The 17,454-nt window shown below is 47.2% G+C and overlaps 1 protein-coding gene across 2 annotated transcripts in view; it reads left to right on the top strand.

Annotated features, from left to right (window-relative positions):
* GOLM1 (golgi membrane protein 1) overlaps positions 1-17,454 on the top strand; it is a 30,457-nt gene that overhangs the window by 967 nt on the left and 12,036 nt on the right. Inside the window, exons 2-4 of one of the 2 annotated variants that reach the window (XM_081802912.1) lie at positions 6,110-6,164; positions 8,571-8,673; positions 15,656-15,785. In XM_081802912.1, coding sequence (XP_081659038.1) covers positions 6,110-6,164; positions 8,571-8,673; positions 15,656-15,785 — 288 coding nt within the window. Of the gene's footprint in view, positions 1-6,109; positions 6,165-8,173; positions 8,674-15,655; positions 15,786-17,454 lie in introns of those variants that run through there. The other variant, XM_081802911.1, reaches the window with a different exon arrangement.

Here is a 17,454-nt window from a genome sequence, read left to right as displayed (position 1 = left end):
CCCTCCTTCTCTCCTTCTCTCCTTCCCTCTCTCCAGCCTTGTGCCGCTTCCCTGAGTGTGGACCATTCTGGGTCCAGAGCTCCCTCCCCTTGGGCCTCATGCTTGTCCCCACCATGGAAAGCGCACCCCACGGACCTTGCTCCGCAGAGCTGTGGGCACTGTGACCTGCCCCCGGGAATCCCAGCCTCAGCCCCGGGCCCCTCCAGCCAGTAGCAGGTGGTGCTTTCCCAGCCAGCTGGGGCCTGGCATGTTCCTTCTTCCCGACAGCACGACAGCCCGGGACCTTCTGGCAGGAGCCATTCTGGGCGTGTAGGGCAGCGCGTAACTGCGTGTTATCCTGAGTGGGGTTCTTGTTCCTCAGCTTCACACAGAGTTTGGCTTAATCCCCCACGACCTTCTCCGACAGCTCTGTGGCTTGAGTCCGTTGTCCTGTGGCCACGGCCCAGACCCGCCTTCCTGCCCGCCCGTGAGCCCCTGTTTGCCAGGTGCCTTGGCCCCCTTCTGACACACTCTCAGCCCACTCCTGCCCTCCCCACATCCTCACACACCCCTTCACCAACCCACCGACCTCCTGCTCTTTGTGGGGTTTTGCTCTCATTTTTATTGTGGTAAAATGTGCATAATATAAAATGAGCATTTTAACCATGTTGAAATGCACAAATTACACTCACCGTGCGATGCACCTGTCACACGGTCCATCTCCAGAGCTTTCCCATTTCCTCCAGTGAAGCTGTCCCCATCAAGCATGAACAGCCCATGCCCTCACCCCCCAGCGCCTGGCAACCATAGTTTATCCTCCTGTCTCTGAATCAGACTACCCTGCATTTCTTGCATAAGTGGGATCGTGCAGTGTTTGTCCTTTTGCGTCGGCTTTATTTCACGCAGCAGAATGTCTTCCATACGTTAGTGTTCTTTGTTTTTTTTTAAGATTTTATTTATTTGAGAGAGAGCGAGTGAGCATGCATGTGCATGAGAAGGGGGAGGGTCAGAGGCAGGAGGAGAAGCAGACTAGGGGCTTGATCCCAGGACCCCAGGATCATGACCTGAGCGGAAGGCAGACACTTAACCGACTGAGCCCCCCAGGCGCACCCACACGCGGGTGTCCTTGCATTGATATTCTCTTTCTCTGTCTGTCCCTCTTCTCCTTATGCACGTACAGACACTCACTCCTGTGCCCCTGCCATTTGCTGGACCTTGAATCACCCAGACTGCAAGTTCCTATACTTTTTGGTGTCCTGGGTCTCTCACTCCCCAGAGTGGGTCTGGCACTTAGCACTTAGGCCCAGCCTCTCTGAGGACCTTCTCTGGGGGTTGGGACTCCGCCCCTTTCTGCTGTGGCCAGAGCCTGGGGGGACTTGGTGTCATCTGTCCCCACACCTCCCTCTGCCTTCTGTAGAGGGCCTGTCTGGTCAGCGGGGGGCAGCTGTATGGATGGCCCACCTTTGTGCCTCCAGGCCGAGGCTCGTGCTGGACACCTGATGCCCATGCTGGGCAGGTTTGCTGAGTTCTGGAATTCTTCCTGTGGCCCCTTGGCCGGAGGACAGGCATACATCTCAGTGGCCTGCCTCCCCCAGTCTTTGGCCCACCAGGGCTGTCGGTGTAAAGAGTTTGGGCTGGCAGGGCTTATTTTGGTGGTGTGAGTGTGTAATCTTAGCGGGACACCATAAATAGTTAATTGGCACTTCTTTGCCATCGGGCTCGCTCTCTGCCCTCCCTTCCCTTCCCATTCCTCAAGGTCTGTGCTGTCCCTACGGGCAAGTGGCTGGTGAGCACTGAAAATGTCACATTTGAGATATGCTGTAAAAGTGTAAAAATATGCTAGATTTCAAAGGTTTGGTATGGAAAAAAAAGTTGCATTAATACTGTTCTATGTTGATGACATCCTGAAATGATAATTTGGTTATGCCAGATTAAATACAGTATTTAATTTCACCTGTTTCTTTTTGTTTATTGGGACAGAATTCACATAAGCTCAACATTACCATGTTAGCCACTTTACGGTGTATCATTCAGCAGCTACAGTATGCTCATGATGCGGTGCAGCTTTCAGCACCATCTCATTCCAGAACATTTTCATCACCCCCTAGAGAAATCCTGCACCCATGAAGCAGGCGCTCCCACTTCCCCTTTCTCCTGCCCCTGGCTCCCACTAATTTACCTTCTGTCTCTCCAGATTTGCCTGCTCTGGGCATTTCTTATCTGCAGAATCCTACATTTTGTGGCCTTTGTGCCTGGCTTCTTGCACTCAGCATAGTGTTTTCAGGGCTCACGGCATGTGTCCTTTTCATGGCTGTGTAATACTCCACTCTGGCTGCGCTATGTTTATCCATTCTTCACTTGATGGACATTTGAGTTGTTTCCACCTTTTGGCAGTTATGAATAATTCTGCTGCGGACGTCTGGGGACAAGTGTCGGATGAACATATATTTGTGATTCTCTTGGGTATAAACCCAGGAAGAGGAGTACTGGGTCATGTGACAACTGTTTAACTTTTGGGGAAATTGCCGAGCCGCTTTCCACAGCGAGTGAGCGCCATTTCCCATTCTCCTCAGCTGCGTCTCAGGGTTCCAGTTTCTCTGCACTTTCTCCACATCCTTGTCCATACTTATTTTCCTTTTTGCTTTTTATTTATTTTTAACTTGCAGCCCCATCAGCGTGTGTGACATGGTATCTTCTTGTTTGGATTTGTGTTTCTGGGGATGGTGGGCATTTCTCTGGTGCTTATTGGCCATTTGTGTATCATCTTTGGGGGAATGTCTGTGCCAGTCCTTTACCCAGTCTGTTTCTCTTCACTTTAATGTGACTACTAGAAATGGTGAGCTTTCCATACGGGACGGACATTTCCTTTCTCTTGAATAGGGCTGCTCTGGGAGGTTTTAAAATTGGTGAGGGGGACGGGGAAGAGGAAGGAATATTTCATATTCTTCCTTCATTTTCCGTGTCCTTCACAGGTCACCAAGATTGCTTTCCACTTTGAGGTCCTCTCCCCGAGGCACTAACAGGAGGGTCATTACATAGAGCTTCTCCAGGCACCGTGGGGTCAAGGGTTAGATGGTCTGAGGGGCCTGTGAGTCTGGCTTAAGTGAAAGGGGCCTCTGGCCTTCAAAGCAGATTATTTCAATGAGCAAAACAGAGCAGTGGAGGGGGCCTTTTCTCCTTTATCACGTGATCTGCGTCCCCCTGGCAGTGAGCTTTCCAAAAGTTAGGATTTTAAAAAGTTAGTCATTTACATTTTATGGAGATTTTAAAGTGGTAGAATTTATTGTCAAATTACTGCTTTGAAAATTTACGAAATGTTAAGCTTCTTTTTCTTGGAATCTAACACGGAAATAACTTGATCAAATATACTCGTTTCTCAGAACAGTTGTAATATGTTTGTGCATGGGTGATTCATCCTGCAGTCTTCTGAGTTCAGTTTCCAGTTACGTTCTGGTGGCATTAGTGATGTTGAGCGTCCCCGGGGACGGTCCACACACCCTGGGAAGTGCAGCTTCTCCCAGAGTTACTCTGACCAAAATGTGAGAAATTAGCTCAACAGATGACTGGATAAAGAGAATGTGGCAGCTACATAAGGGTTGTTTAGAGTAGAATATAAAATTCATTTTAAAATAATACTGTTTAATGCAGATTTTTTTTTATAGAATCTCCAAAAAGCTAGAAGCATTTTCATTGTTCCCTGAAAATGATTTAACAAGATTTTCAATAAATACAAAACTGCATATAAAAGATCTTGATGGCGTCTTATGATCCTTTTCTCATTTACTTCCATGCCGACTGTACTTTTTCATGCATAAGTAAGCAGGTGGGGGAAGATAACTAAAATATCTTTTCTTTGGAAGATTAGAGTCGCATGGGAGACAGACATTTCCTCAGATAGTTAGCAGACTCCAGTGTGGGGCTTTTGGAGTGAGGCTAAGGGGAATGAGTGGAGAAGGAATGATTGAGAATGTCCTGGGGGCGCCTGGGTGGCTCAGTTGGCGAAGCCTCCAGCTCCTGGTTATGGCTCAGGTCCTGATCTGAGGCTCATGAGATCGAGCCCTGTGTTGGGCTCCATGCTGGACGTGGAGCCTGCTTGAGTTTCTCTCTCCCTGTGCCCCCTCCCCTCATTCCCCTGCCCCTGCTCTTGTGTACTTTCTCTCTGAAGACATATATATATATGGATGGATATATGAATGGAATCAGACAGTATTTGTCCTTCCGTGACTGGCTTATGTGACATCGCACAGTGTGCTTGAGGTTCATCCACGGTGTAACAGTGTGTGGCAGACATTTTTATTTTATTTTATTTATTTATTTATTAAGATTTTGTTTATTTGGGAGAGAGAGCATGAGAGGGAGGAGGGTCAGAGGGAGGAGCAGACTCCCTGCTGAGCAGGGAGCCCGATGTGGGACTCGATCCCAGGACTCCAGGATCATGACCTGAGCCGAAGGCAGTCGCTTAACCAACTGAGCCACCCAGGTGCCCAGACATTTTTTTTTTTAAGGCTGCATGATATTCCGTTGAGTGTAGCTGCCACATTCTCTTTCTCCAGTTATCTGTTGAGGATGGGTTGCTTCTAGCTCTTGGCTGTCGTAAGTAGCGCTGCTATGAACACGGAGGTGCGAACATCTCTTCAAGATTCTGCTTTGAGTTCTTTTGGCTCCAGACTTAGAAGTGGGAGCATGGGATGCTGTGGTCTTTTGTGTCTGTGTTTAGCTTGTGCAAGTCTCTCCTGAGTGCAGCAGGCCTCCCCTGCGCTCTGCCCATCCGACTCCCTGCTGCGTGTACCACTGCGGGGTCTCTGCTCTCCCCCGCCCGCTAGGGTATCTGTGGACACTCCTCTTGATAATCTTTCCCTGAGATACCATCGCTGTGACTTCCTTCCTTCTGTACCAGGAAATGTTCCGAGTCCTCAGATCTCCCAAAATAAACATGGTTTGGCCACATTTCATTTCTGGGCGCACCCCTGTACTCCAGAAAGCTCTGTCCAAGCCACAGAAAAACTAAGGGCTGGACAGAGGTCCAGGAGGAAGCCAGAGGCGCAGACGTAGGAGATGGCGCGGTTGTCATGGTCCCCCATTAGGCAGGACCCGGGCAGAAACGTGTCCCCAAGTTGCGGGCCGCGTGTCCTGGGTCTGGTATCTTGCAAGCTTTGTGGCTCATGACACGGTATGAAATGTGCACATTTCACGGTGTGCACAGCTCTGTGTGTGTACAAAACAGCGGCCCTGTGATGTGCTGTAATAGTGAAGATTCCAGTCCCCTCTTTGTCAGGTTTTTGTTTGCTTTAGGCACAGGGTACAGCCCTCTAGCCTGGTATCCTGCTGGGGGGGGTGGTTAGATTCCAGTTCGGCAAGTAGCAAGCAACAGCTTGCTTTCTGGATCAGGCTTTGCCTGTTGGCTGTGAAGAAAGCCCTGTGGCCTTGAGTCTCTTAAGCAATCTGTGCCTCAGTTTCCTGCCCTCTAAAATGGGATAATGTGCTGCCCGCCTCTTAGAACCCGGGGTGAGGAGTAAGTGAGTGAGTGGAGTGCAGAGCTCAGAAGGGCACCTGGTGACCATGGCCACTCGCTCATGGGCTGCTTGTGACGTATGCTCCACACTCCCTTTCCTCACTTCCCCTCAGTTTTCACTGTTCCCCTGAGTCCTTTGTTGTTCCTTCCTCCTCCTCTGTTTTCAGCCTCCCCAGCTTGCTGTCACTTCCTGTGAGCCCCTCTGTCCTCCCCACCCCCACTGGCGGTAAGGAGCCCTTCCTCTGCTCTGCTCCCCACCATGGGGTGCAATCGGACCAGTGGCTCAGGACGTGGCTGCGCCCGGCCCCCCAGAGAAAGTCCAGCTTTCATGGAGGGGAGTGCGTCTGGGGCGAAACAGCCAGAGGATCCATTTAGCCCTTGCTCGGGTTACAGGCTGTTGTTGGGACAGCAAACCTCTCACCATGTGAGCGCCTTTTCTGGCTGCAGCGGCATCTGAGAGCTCAGCGGGAGAGCTGTGCCCAGTCCCTCCAACAGCTGCTGGGGTGTGGCGGAGGGAGGGGTATTGCTGCTCCCTTTTCCCAACGGGATCATCTTATCAAGGCTCTTCTAAGTTGTTAGGTTGCGGCACGTTTCATTCTGTGTTTATCTTCCTTGCAGGCTGTTTTGGTGAATAATATCACCACAGGTGAGAGGCTCATCAGAACCCTGCAAGGTGAGTTCTGATCCCCTCCTTTACACCAGATGTTAGGGCTTTTAGGAAAAGCCCGCCTTTCCTCTTGTCCCTCTCTAGCGGCTCTCATTCTAATCTAATGATGGGTAAGATCACGAGTAATTGAGTAATCTTTACTGTATTCTTCTTGCCAAATTACAGTTCCTTAAAGAGCTTTTTCCTTTTAAAAATGTTGCTGAACACATTGTAAGGTGTTAGGTACAGAATTCAGATTCTCAGTTTTTGGTAGGTTAAGAAGTATACAGAACAGATCACCTATCACATATATATAAAATATGTGTGGTATATATAGGATTTGTTTTAAATGGGCCACCCTGAATTCAGATTTCCTTTATGAAAATTATAAAAATTATCTAGCCCAATTTAATTCCATTTCTTTGCTGCCCTGATTCAGTTTGGTAGCCAGGGCTGGTTTCTGTCAGGCCCTGGGAAGCAGTGGTTGAGGGCAGTCACGGGGTGAGCCCCTCTGTGGTCGGCTCCCCCTTCGGCTGTGACTGAGGGGCTCAGCAGGCCCTGGGTGGTCCTGGGGCCTGGTGAAAGGGGGTCCCATGAGGCCGACCTTTGCCGGGGGTAGGAAGCTCCCACGGACCCTGCATCCTCACTTCTGCCTCTGGGACGGGAAGGTCTGTCTAGAGCCGCACCATCCAGAGTGGTGGCCACGAGCCATGTGGCCAGTGAACCCCTGAAACGTGGCTAGTGGGATGGAACTGGATTTTAAATTTTTGTGTAATTTTCAGTGATTTAAGTTAGAGACTGAAACTTAGCTCTGTTATTGGGAGCACTAAGCATTTACAACTTACATATTAACCTACTTTTTAACTGTACATTTGATGAAAACCTAAATTCAGATCAAGCATTCCCAGTGCAGATTTAACGTCTGGATTGAGATGTGCTCTAATTGTACACACCAGATTTCAAAGACATAGTATGAAAGAATATAAAATACCTCATTCATGATTTTTTTATATTCATTATGTGTTAGCATGGTAATGTTGCTTAGCTGTTGGGTTCAATCAAATGTATTATTAAAAGTAATAATACACCTGGTTTAGATCTTAGAAATGTGGTTGCTAGAAAAATTACATGTCTTGCCTTGTAGTTCCGCTGGACGGTGCTGGCCTAGGATTCTCGTTCCACATCTGGTTCTAAGACTATGAGTAGGGGAGATTCAGGGTTCTACGAAGTTACATGGGTCACTGGACTGCCGGGGGCTTTGTAGAGCTCCGCTTTCTTGTCTGGCCTTCTGAGATTCATCCACGTTGTGGATGTCAGTAGATTATTCCTTCTGTTGCCGAGCAGTATTCCCTGGCCCCATACTTGGTTTGATTATGGGGTTTTTTTTGAATGTGTGGTTTATTGAGGTGTAACTTACACCCAGTAAAGTGTACCCTTTGTGGTATAGAGTTCTGTGTTTGGACAAATGCACAGTCCCCTGGACCACCACAGCCACAACCAGACCCTGTCCCTCCAGGAAGTGCCCCCCTAACCTTTTGTAGTCGGTCCCCTGCCTCAGCCTCCAGCGCCCCGGGTGGTTCTACGACTCTAGAGTTTAACTCTTCGAGCATCTCCTAGAACTGCTTGTGAGATGGAGCCTTGTTGCTGTGTGTTTGGCATTTCATTGAGTCCTTCACTTTCATTTCATTTTCCCCCCAGAGAGCCCTGTAGGTGTAGAGTTACGGGGACAAACCTTGGGGATGCGGGTGCGTGTCCGGGGCTGAGTCCCAGGCCCCGGTGGTGGCCTTGTGTCCACTCTGCTCTCACCTCTGTGGCAGCCTTGGTCTGGCCCTTGGTCAGCAGCTGCTATTTTTGCAAGGCTTTTAGGAGCCGAGAGGTCAGGGCAGCAGGACTGGCTGATGAATCTCCTCAGGGAGGCTGCCGTTTCCCAGATGGGGGCAGGGGAGGTGGGGTGATTGGATGAGCACGGGCCTCCGGGAATGGCCGGTGTGGACGAGTGGGAGGAGGGGGCGGCCGGCAGGTAACCTGGAGGCCCAGGACGGGGGTCTGCCATGAGTGGCTGCTTACCTGAGCAGATGTTGAAATCCATGTTTCACAGGCTGAAGGGTAAGTCTGCTGGGGACCAGGGGACATGGTGGGACAGCTTAGGGTTTAGTATGTCTAAGAAACACCTGAACAGAACCTCCCTAACACATTTTAAAGGTCAGAGGTCAAAAAAGCAATTTAAGAGAGAGGTTTGGAAAAGAGGGTGCAGATTCCAGTTGGGTTGCAGATTCCCAAGGCTTCTCCACGGTTCTGGACTGTTCTCATCCCTCTCTCCTCCCCACTCTTACTCTCCTGTGTGCCATTACCCACTGTGTTCTGACGCGTCTGCTTTTGTCATGACGGCCATGCCTGCGACCCGCTGGATTCTGGGCCGTCCTCTTGCCTCAGACCAGTTGAAGGCCCTGCAGAAGAACTACGGCAGGCTGCAGCAGGATGTGCTCCAGTTCCAGAGGAACCAGACCAACCTGGAGCGGAAGTTCTCCTACGACCTGTAAGCGTGCCTCCGTGTGCGGGGCGCACCCCCGGGGGGGCTGCCGTGGGGGTGAGGGGGGGTGTGCGCTGCACCCGCCCTTCCCGTCCTGGCACGTTGGCGCTCTGCAGGAGGCCCAGTGCACTTTATTCTGTACGCGTGAGCCGTGCCTCAGAAAGCTGGGCGAGAGGGTTAGCCAATGGCTCATGATACAGGATGCACAGGAGGGCGGTGTTCCTGAGCAGGAAATGACTTATCAACATGCTTTGTAAAGTCACGTTAAGTTTTAAAGTGCAGGTGTACCAGGTAAGTCAATAATGGAAAGCCTTTAAAAATGTCTGAGCACAGAAGTGCTCAGACGCGCCCCATGTCCACTGCCTAGACTGAGAGGCGTCTTGGCATCCTATCAGTGATTTATCTCCGGGTGTTAGCATGTGGACATTCTGTTTCCGTGAGACTTCTAGTGTCTTTCCATATTTCTGCAGTGAGAATGGAGCACTTATTTTTCAGCTTTATTGAAGTATGAGTGACAGATACTTATTGTATATATTTAAGGTATAAAACATGAAATTTTGATATGCCTCTACATTGTGAAATCATGTCCCCGATGAAGCTAATTAACCATAATCTTCGTGCATGTGTGGTGAGAACACTTAGGATCTACGCTTTCAGCACATTCCAGGTGTATGTTATTAGCAACTGTAGTCCCCATGCTGCCCATTCTCTCCCCAGCTTACAGTTAGGACCGTTCATTTTAAAAGGATGATAACTTCAGTTGCATACAAAAACCCTACACATTTACTTCTCAGAGAATTTTTTTGACCAAAAAAAACAATAAACTTTCAAAAGGTTAGCTAAACCCTATAGTAAGATAGTAAAAACCAATTTAGAGAGCGGAGAATAAGTTCTAGTCTGTGTGTTTTTTTTCCCCCCATAAAAGCAGCATGACTCAGGCACAGGGGTTCTGGGATTCAGAAGCAACCAGCCACCTGTGAGCCCAATCCTCTTTTCCATTTGCTGACTTCTTCATAGTCCATGTCCAAGGTCATATGGATTTTTCACATTATTGCAGTCACCAGTAACATTTTTAAATCATTGCTTTCCACTTACTTGTGTTATGTATAAATAAAAGTCCATACTGCTCCAAAATGTAGTATCATTAAAAATGGCTGGTTAATATTGTGGAGGCACGGAATTTAATTCATGATTTCCCTGTTTTGGATATTTAGGTTACTTCTGAGTTTTGATTATTATAACTAGCCTGATATCAATGTGTGTAACTTTTCAAGATTATTATTTTGGATTATTTCCTTCTAAAATAGGACTCGGCTGTAGGTCAGTGTCATAAATTGCCTAGTTGCCTTCTGAATAAGTTTCCTCACCCCACTGCCCTCATTGGGATTCTGAGGTCCTTCCAAAAGATTGTCCACTCACTGTGATATCTTCCTGATTACTTTAAAACCAAAATACTACTAAAACCAAGAAGCCCCAAATATATAAATATGCAGAGGACATGCACCAACAGTCAATACAAAGGGAAAAGTAATTCGAAAATATGCATTTGGAACCTTCTTCAGCTAGGCCAGTGGTTCTCAATTTTGGGTGGCGATTTTGCTCCCAGGAGACCTTTGGCAATGTCCAGAGACCTGCGGCCAGCATCCTGCAATGCACAGGGCAGGCCCCATAACAGAGTTTTCTCTGGCCTCAAACACGGTAGTGTTCAATTGAGACCCCTGAGCTAGGCTATTAATCAACAAGGTACATTCAGACAAAAAAGACGGCCCCAGTCTAATTATCATTCATCTTTAGAAGATACCTTCACACAACTTTCCCTTCCATTCATTGAAATAGGATAAGCCATTAATGGCCTCACTTGATAAATATTGACCCAGAAGATGTTGACCTAGCTGGAAATGAGCAATCCGCCTGGCCCGGTGACGGGGAGGGCGGTTCTGCTCCTCATGTCGGGGCAGACAGCAGAATGGCTAGGCATGCTGGACTCGCCCTTTTTCTCTTAGAAGGTTGATGGCTAGATTGAAACTCTTTCTGACTGATGTCAGTATTGAGGTAGTTGTGCCCAAAGTGTTATACCAGATACAGTGTGTTTCCTGGGGATGATGTTCATGGAATGTTGGAAGCTTGAAAGAGTTATTCTTACTGCCTTTGGATTATAGACCCTTTCTGAGAATCTGATAAAAGGTACGGACCCCTTGTTAGCAATATCTGCAAAGTTGTGCATTCAGTTTGTGGGACATCAGAAGCTTCCCTGCACACCCTCTGTGAAAGCATCCTGTTGGGTCTAAACCCTTTATAGAAGGCAGTGCTGGGAGTCAGAGAGCTGACAGCAAGGCCAGGTTTCCTGAAGCAGAAGTTAGTTCTTCCATATCAGCGTCCCCGCTTCTCACTCCTACACCTGCGGCAGACATCGCTAAGTGATGACTGTTCTTGGTCATTCTTGGTGCACATGCTGCCTTGCAGGCTTTCTGCCCAAAGCACTTAGGGTTGGTTTCTCACATGAACTGCTTGTCATCTCCTTTCCACACCATGAGGAAATAGTTTGCAAAAGCTGTTACTGGAATAGAACAGCACTGCTCTGATGCTTGGCATCCTGGATGATCGGGTCGCCCACCTTCATAGATTCCCATATGGCGTACATTCCATTTTCAGTACTCCACCCATCGATCACACCGGTTAGAATAACCCTGGCGGCAGGTCCTGTGTGTCTCTGCGGTGTAGCTCTAGTTGATGACTGAACGGTTACCATGTGCATGTAAGCAGAAGCTCACCTGAGGCCTTCGGGAAGTCACACCATCACCGTCCACATGAACTGAGTCACAGGATTTGAGCTTCGTTCTGAGGTTGTTCCCTTCCTGCTGTGGAGCTGGAATGTGGAAAGCTGGCCTTCACCTGCAGGGCTGGGAGAGAGAGGCTCTTTGTACTTGATTTTGGCAGGGCTGAGAGCAGGTGAAAACAGTACAGATTTCCCATTTGTAGGTTTTTAAAGGTTCAGGAATGGCTATGCCCCTGTTCATTGGCTGGTCCTGAGCTTCTGGGGTACCGTCTGCTAACAGTGAACTGGCATGTTTAGTATATTCAGGATATAGATGTCTCTGTGTTTAAGCTACTGTGGACTAGTCTACCATCTGTGACTTGCGTGTTTGTGAGAATTTTATTTGAATGAACTTTTCAGCAAGTCTTCTCTTGATCTGTATGCTGTCCAAGGTCCGGAAGTCTGTCTTTCACTCTTTCTGCAATACCTGATGCCCTTCTCTGCGTGTTCACGGAGACCCACAGAGTCCTTTGAACTGCAGGTCACGCGTTACAAAGTTAGGGGCTGAGTGCCGCACCGCTGGCTCTGAAGGGCCTGTGACCCAGAAGAGAGCGCGGCGCAGAGCCAGGAAACCCCACGTCGGACTTCTGCTTTCAGCCTTGTCATTCTGTCTCTCTCTGACCCTGGTCACCTCCCAGCTTCCTTATGTGTACAAGTGGGTAATTCCCTCAATTACTTTACAACCCTGACACCCAAGATACTCTTAAATTCTAGGCTGAAATGTGCAGTGATGCCTCAGAATATCTTAGCTAAATGGGGGCTCAGTCTGACTTAGTGATGAGCTCCATCAACAACTCTCTGATACTGGCTCGGCGTCCTCCAGTCAGTTCCTTTTTATTTTTATTTTTAAAAAATGAATCTTAAATTTTGGAACAGTTTCAGATTTACAGAATTATTATAAGAGTTCCTGTATACTGCAGACCCAGTTTCCCTGTTAACACTTGACATTGAGTGTTATTTGGCACAGTTAATGAACCAGTATGGATACATCATTATTAACTAAAGTTCCTACTTTATCTGTGTTTCCTCAATTTTCCCCTAATGTCCTTTTTCTTTTCCAGGGCCCCACATTCCATCTGTTCACGTTTTCTCAGAGTCCTCTTGGCTATGACCGTTTCTCAGACTTTTTATGATCTTGATAGTTTTAAGGAGTGCTGGTCAGGTGTTTTGTAGAATGTTTTCCGGTTGGGATTTATGTGGTGTTTTTTTCATGGTTAAACTGGGGCAGCACATTTCTGGGAGGAAGGCCACAGAGGTAAAGTGTCACTTTCATTACTTTGTATTAGGGGTACATACCATCCATATGACCTGTCGCTGTTGATGTTAATCTTGATTACCTTGCTGAGGTAAGGTTTGTCTGGTTTCTTCACCATAAAGTTACTCTGGTATTTCTCCCTCTGTACTGTAGTCTTAGGAAGGAAGTCAGCATGTACAGCCCACACCTAAAGATTGGGGAGTTATGCTCCATTTCCCAAGGGCAGAGTGTCTGTATCAACTGTTTGGAATTTTCCTGCACAGTAGAGCTGGCTCTTCGTAACTAACAAGTTATTTATATCAATATGGACTTATGAATATTTATTTTAGACTTCGGGTTATAATCCAGTACTATTCTAATTTTTGCTCCCATTGTTCCAGCTTTGGTCATATCCCCAGCATTGTGCCCCTGCCCCCTTTTTGGGCACTTTGTTTGTTATACAATCTGGCACCAAAAGATGCTGCAGGTTCATCCCTTGTATATCCTGTTCCAATCCTAGTATCACCCAATCAACCATTTCTTTCTTTTTTTTTTTTAATTGGAGAGTGATATTAAGCCAAGATCTGGGTAGTAGGTGTGTTTGTTGCTGCTGGCGTGTGATTGTTTCTGGGCCCTATCAGCTGCAGAGTAAAGAGACCTGTGTGTGTACTAACCTGTGTTATATACAGACATTGATGAATATTTCTATAGGTTTCCAGCTGTATTCATACTAAACCAAGCATAAGTTCATACTGGTGTCTCCAATTCTAATCTAATTAACTACTGATCTAGTTAACAGAATAGTATATAATAATAGTATATATGGTCTCAACTTGGGACAATATGCAATTATTATTTTGTGGCTCAAAATATTTTTAAAACTGCCTGTGGCAAAGACTGGCCATTGCTTATCCAGATCCATTATTTTCTCCCCCAGTGTAATTCCTGCATTTCCAAACCGTCCTTGCAGTTAGGTATGGCCCCGTGACTAAGCTCTGGCCAGTGGGGAAAGGAAATGGTAGCGCAGGACTGTAGGAAGGCTTCTGAAAGTGAGGACGGTCCACTGTAACCCCTCTCCTTTACCTTTCCCCCTCATTCCTTCCTGCTGCCTGGGACTCATGCAAGAAGATGGCTGGGCCACTATGGCCATCTTGGATCATGAGGCTAGAAACCAGTGCCAGGATCGTGAAACAGAAAGAGAAGCCTGTATCACTGATGACTCAGAGCTGCCATCCTGGCGCTGGGCGACTTATATCAGACTTTGATTTGTGGAAGAAGCAGATTGCTATCACTTGCCCTTTCTGTTTCACCCAGCCAAACCTGATACGCTAACTTACCCACTTTTTGAAAATGCCTTTAGATACTGTTCTTAAACAGTCATTTTCATGAATCTTTATCTGTTACCCAAAAAAAGACTTCTTAGGGAAGGTCATTTAGAATGGAATCCTACCAAGTGGAGAGTAGAGAAGGGAGGCTAGGACTTGTGCTGGAAAGAAGGAGGACATGAGGAGCTCGGAGTGGTCTGGGCGAGGCAGACTGTATGCTGTGGTCCCCGAGATGAGTGAAGAGTAATATTTTGGGCATGGTTGTAAAGGTGACTAGTTATGTGGGCCCTGCTGGGAAAGTCTTCTTCTCCTTCCTGGATTCTGAGGACAGGGATGTTAGATCTCTGTCATAGTCGTGCAGATCCCCCAAGCAGGTTTGTTTGTTTTTTTCTTTTTTTCCCCCAGTCTGTTTTCTCTCTGTTACTTTGATTGGGTAATGTCTGTTGTTCTGTCTTCCAGTTCAAAGATCTTGCCTCCATTCTGCTATTTGCACTCATTCCTTAAGTTCTTTAATTTTGGTCATTGCATTTTTCAGTCCCACAGACTCTCCCCTCTTCAGATGATACCCACAAGTTCCGGGTGTCCCCAGGGCATCTGTACTCTGCCTCCTCGCTGCAAGTTCAGTGCCTCCTGAACCCCTCAGGGTTGGTAATTCTGTTAGGATGACTCACAGAACTCTGCCAAGTGCTGTACTCACGACTGCAGTTTTATTATAAGGGCTGTATCTCAGGAAGAGCTAAATGATAGAGTCTTGGTTGTAGGGCAGTTGTAGGGGAGACAGCTCCTTTCCTGGTGGAGTTGTGGTGCCACAATTCTAGTATATTGATGTTAACCAACTGAGAAGCTTGCCAAGCCTCATCACCCAGAGATTTTATCTGAGGTTTTACTACATAAATTCCATCGCTACTTTCCCCATTCCCTGGAGGTTAGGTGGTGGTGGGGCTGAGAGTTCCAGCCCTGTAATCATGGGGGTGGTTCCTCTGGCCACCAGCCCCATCCTAAGGCTGTGGAAGCCAGCACAGCATAAACTCAGCTGTGGTCCAGAGGGGCTCCTTTGACTGACAGAAGACCCACCCATTACTCCGGAAATTCCAAGAGCTTTAGGAGCTCTGTGCTAATAGCTGGGGACAAGACCATATATATATTTCTTATTTTGCCACAGATTGTATTTTTAAAAAAATTTTTAAAGGTTTTATTTATTTGAGAGGGAGAGAGAGAGAGCGCACAGAGGGAAAGTGAGAGGGAGAAGCAGACTCCCCGATGAGCAGAGAGCCTGACGTGGGGGCTCGATCCCAACCTGAGCCGAAGGCAGATGCTTAACCAACTGAGACACCCAGGCGTCCCTAAAAATTGTTTTTTCTAACCAGTAAAGTTCACCTGTTTTAGAACAGTGTGACAAATTTGTAGTAAGTTTCAGCGAACTCCAGTTTTCTTGCCATTTAGTAACTAAAACCCACATGCCTTATGTGCCCTCTTGATATCAAGAGCCAGAACCAGGAACAAGATGATCTCTGTCTTACTGACATGGCGGACGCCACAGTCATGGCAGGAAATACTTGCTGTATAGACACATCCCTAAATATTTGTCTTTCCTTTTGCTTTCTTTCACCAAAGGAGCCAGTGCATCAGTCAGATGAAAGAGCTGAAGGAGCAGTGTGAGGAGCGAATAGAAGAAGTCACTAAAAAGGGAAATGAAGCTGTTGCTTCCAGAGACCTGAGTGAAAAGAAGGACCAAAGCCAGCAGGTAATTCTGGGTTTTTTTCTGCCTCGGCTTCCAGAAGGCGTTCTGTTCCCTTGTCTGCTGTCTGATTTGCTCTTATCTCTGCTCTCCCTTGCCGGTTTTGCTCCGGAGCTGAGACACGCCGGCCAGTCCCAGGACGCTGCGACTCTGACAGGGCATGCTGGGCTCTGGCCTTGTCCTTGGGCTCAGAGCTTTACCAGGGTTTCTTCATTTAAAGTCTACAGCCACCGTGGGAGAGAGTTGCTGTTGTTCTGTTTTGGAAGCCCTGAGCCCCATGGGGAGGGCTGGTCAGTGGCAGGGCTGATGAGTGCCCACGTAGGCGGGGTTCATGCTCGGCCCGTGAAGCCGCTGCTCGAAGCCTTCAGGAAATCTGTGTTTGTTGGTTTTAAATATAGCAGCTTTATTGAGAGAGAATTCACAGACCATACAATTCACCCATATAATAGTTACAATTTGTTGGTTTTTAGTATAGTCACAAAATTGTGCAGCCATCCTCACAGTCAATTTTAGAACACTTTCATTCCCCCAAATAAACCCCATAACCATTAGCTCTCCCCATTCAGTCCTAGAAAACCATTAATCTACTCTCTGTCTCTGTTTTGCTTTATCTGGACATATTCATATCAGTAGAGTCATACGCTGTGTGACTTCTTATGTCTGTATCCTTTCACTTAGTGTAATGCTTTCAAGGTTCATCCACATGTCTGCATGTATGAATACTTCATTTCTATTTATGGCTGGATAGTTTTGTGTGGATAGGCCACATCTTGTTGATTCATTTGTCAGTTGATAGGTATTTGGGTTATTTCTAGTTTTAGGCTTATTATGAATAATGCTGCTATGAATATTCATGTAGACATTTTTTTTAAAACAAAGATTTTATTTGACAGAGAGAGACACAGGGAACACAAGCAGGGGGAGTGGGAGAGGGAGAAGCAAGCTGTTCAGGGAGCCTGATGTGGGGCTCCATCCCAGGACCCTGGGATCATGACCTGAGCCGAAGGCAGGTGCTTAACTGACTGAGCTACTCAGGTGCCACCTTTTTTTAAATTTTAATTTTTAAAAAATATTTATTTATCTTAGGGGGGGTGGGGGAGCAGAGAGAGAGAGAGAATCTCAAGCAGACTCCCCACTGAGCACAGAGCCTGATGCGAGGCTGGATCTCACGACCATGAGATCATGACCTGAGCCAAAACCAAGAGTCAGATGCTTAACTGACTGAGCCACCCAGGAGCCCCTCCAACGTTGTTCTTTTTAAAGACTATTTTGGCTATTCTGTGCCAGTTGATTTTCCATATGAATTTTAGGATCTGCTTATCAATTTCTTCAAAGCCAGGTGGGATATAATTTGAAATTATATTGAATCTGTTGATCAGTTTGGAAGTACTGCCATCTTAACAACATTAAGTCTACTGTTCTATGAATGTGGGATGTCCTTCCATTTATTTAAGTCCTTTAAAAATCTCTCAAACAGGGCGCCTGGGTGGCTCAGTTGGTTAAGCGACTGCCTTCGGCTCAGGTCATGATCCTGGAGTCCCAGGATCGAGTCCCGCATCGGGCTCCCTGCTCGGCAGGGAGTCTGCTTCTCCCTCTGACTCTCCTCCCTTTCATGCTCTCTGTCTCTCATTCTCTCTCTCTCAAATAAATAAATAAAATCTTTAAAAAAAAAAAA

The sequence above is a fragment of the Leptonychotes weddellii genome, chromosome 14, assembly GCF_054177405.1.
Source record: "Leptonychotes weddellii isolate Sample4059 chromosome 14, ASM5417740v2, whole genome shotgun sequence".
Classification (NCBI taxonomy): domain Eukaryota; kingdom Metazoa; phylum Chordata; class Mammalia; order Carnivora; family Phocidae; genus Leptonychotes; species Leptonychotes weddellii.
Note: the sequence above shows the minus strand (reverse complement) of the source record. Positions and strands in the feature narration are given on the sequence as shown.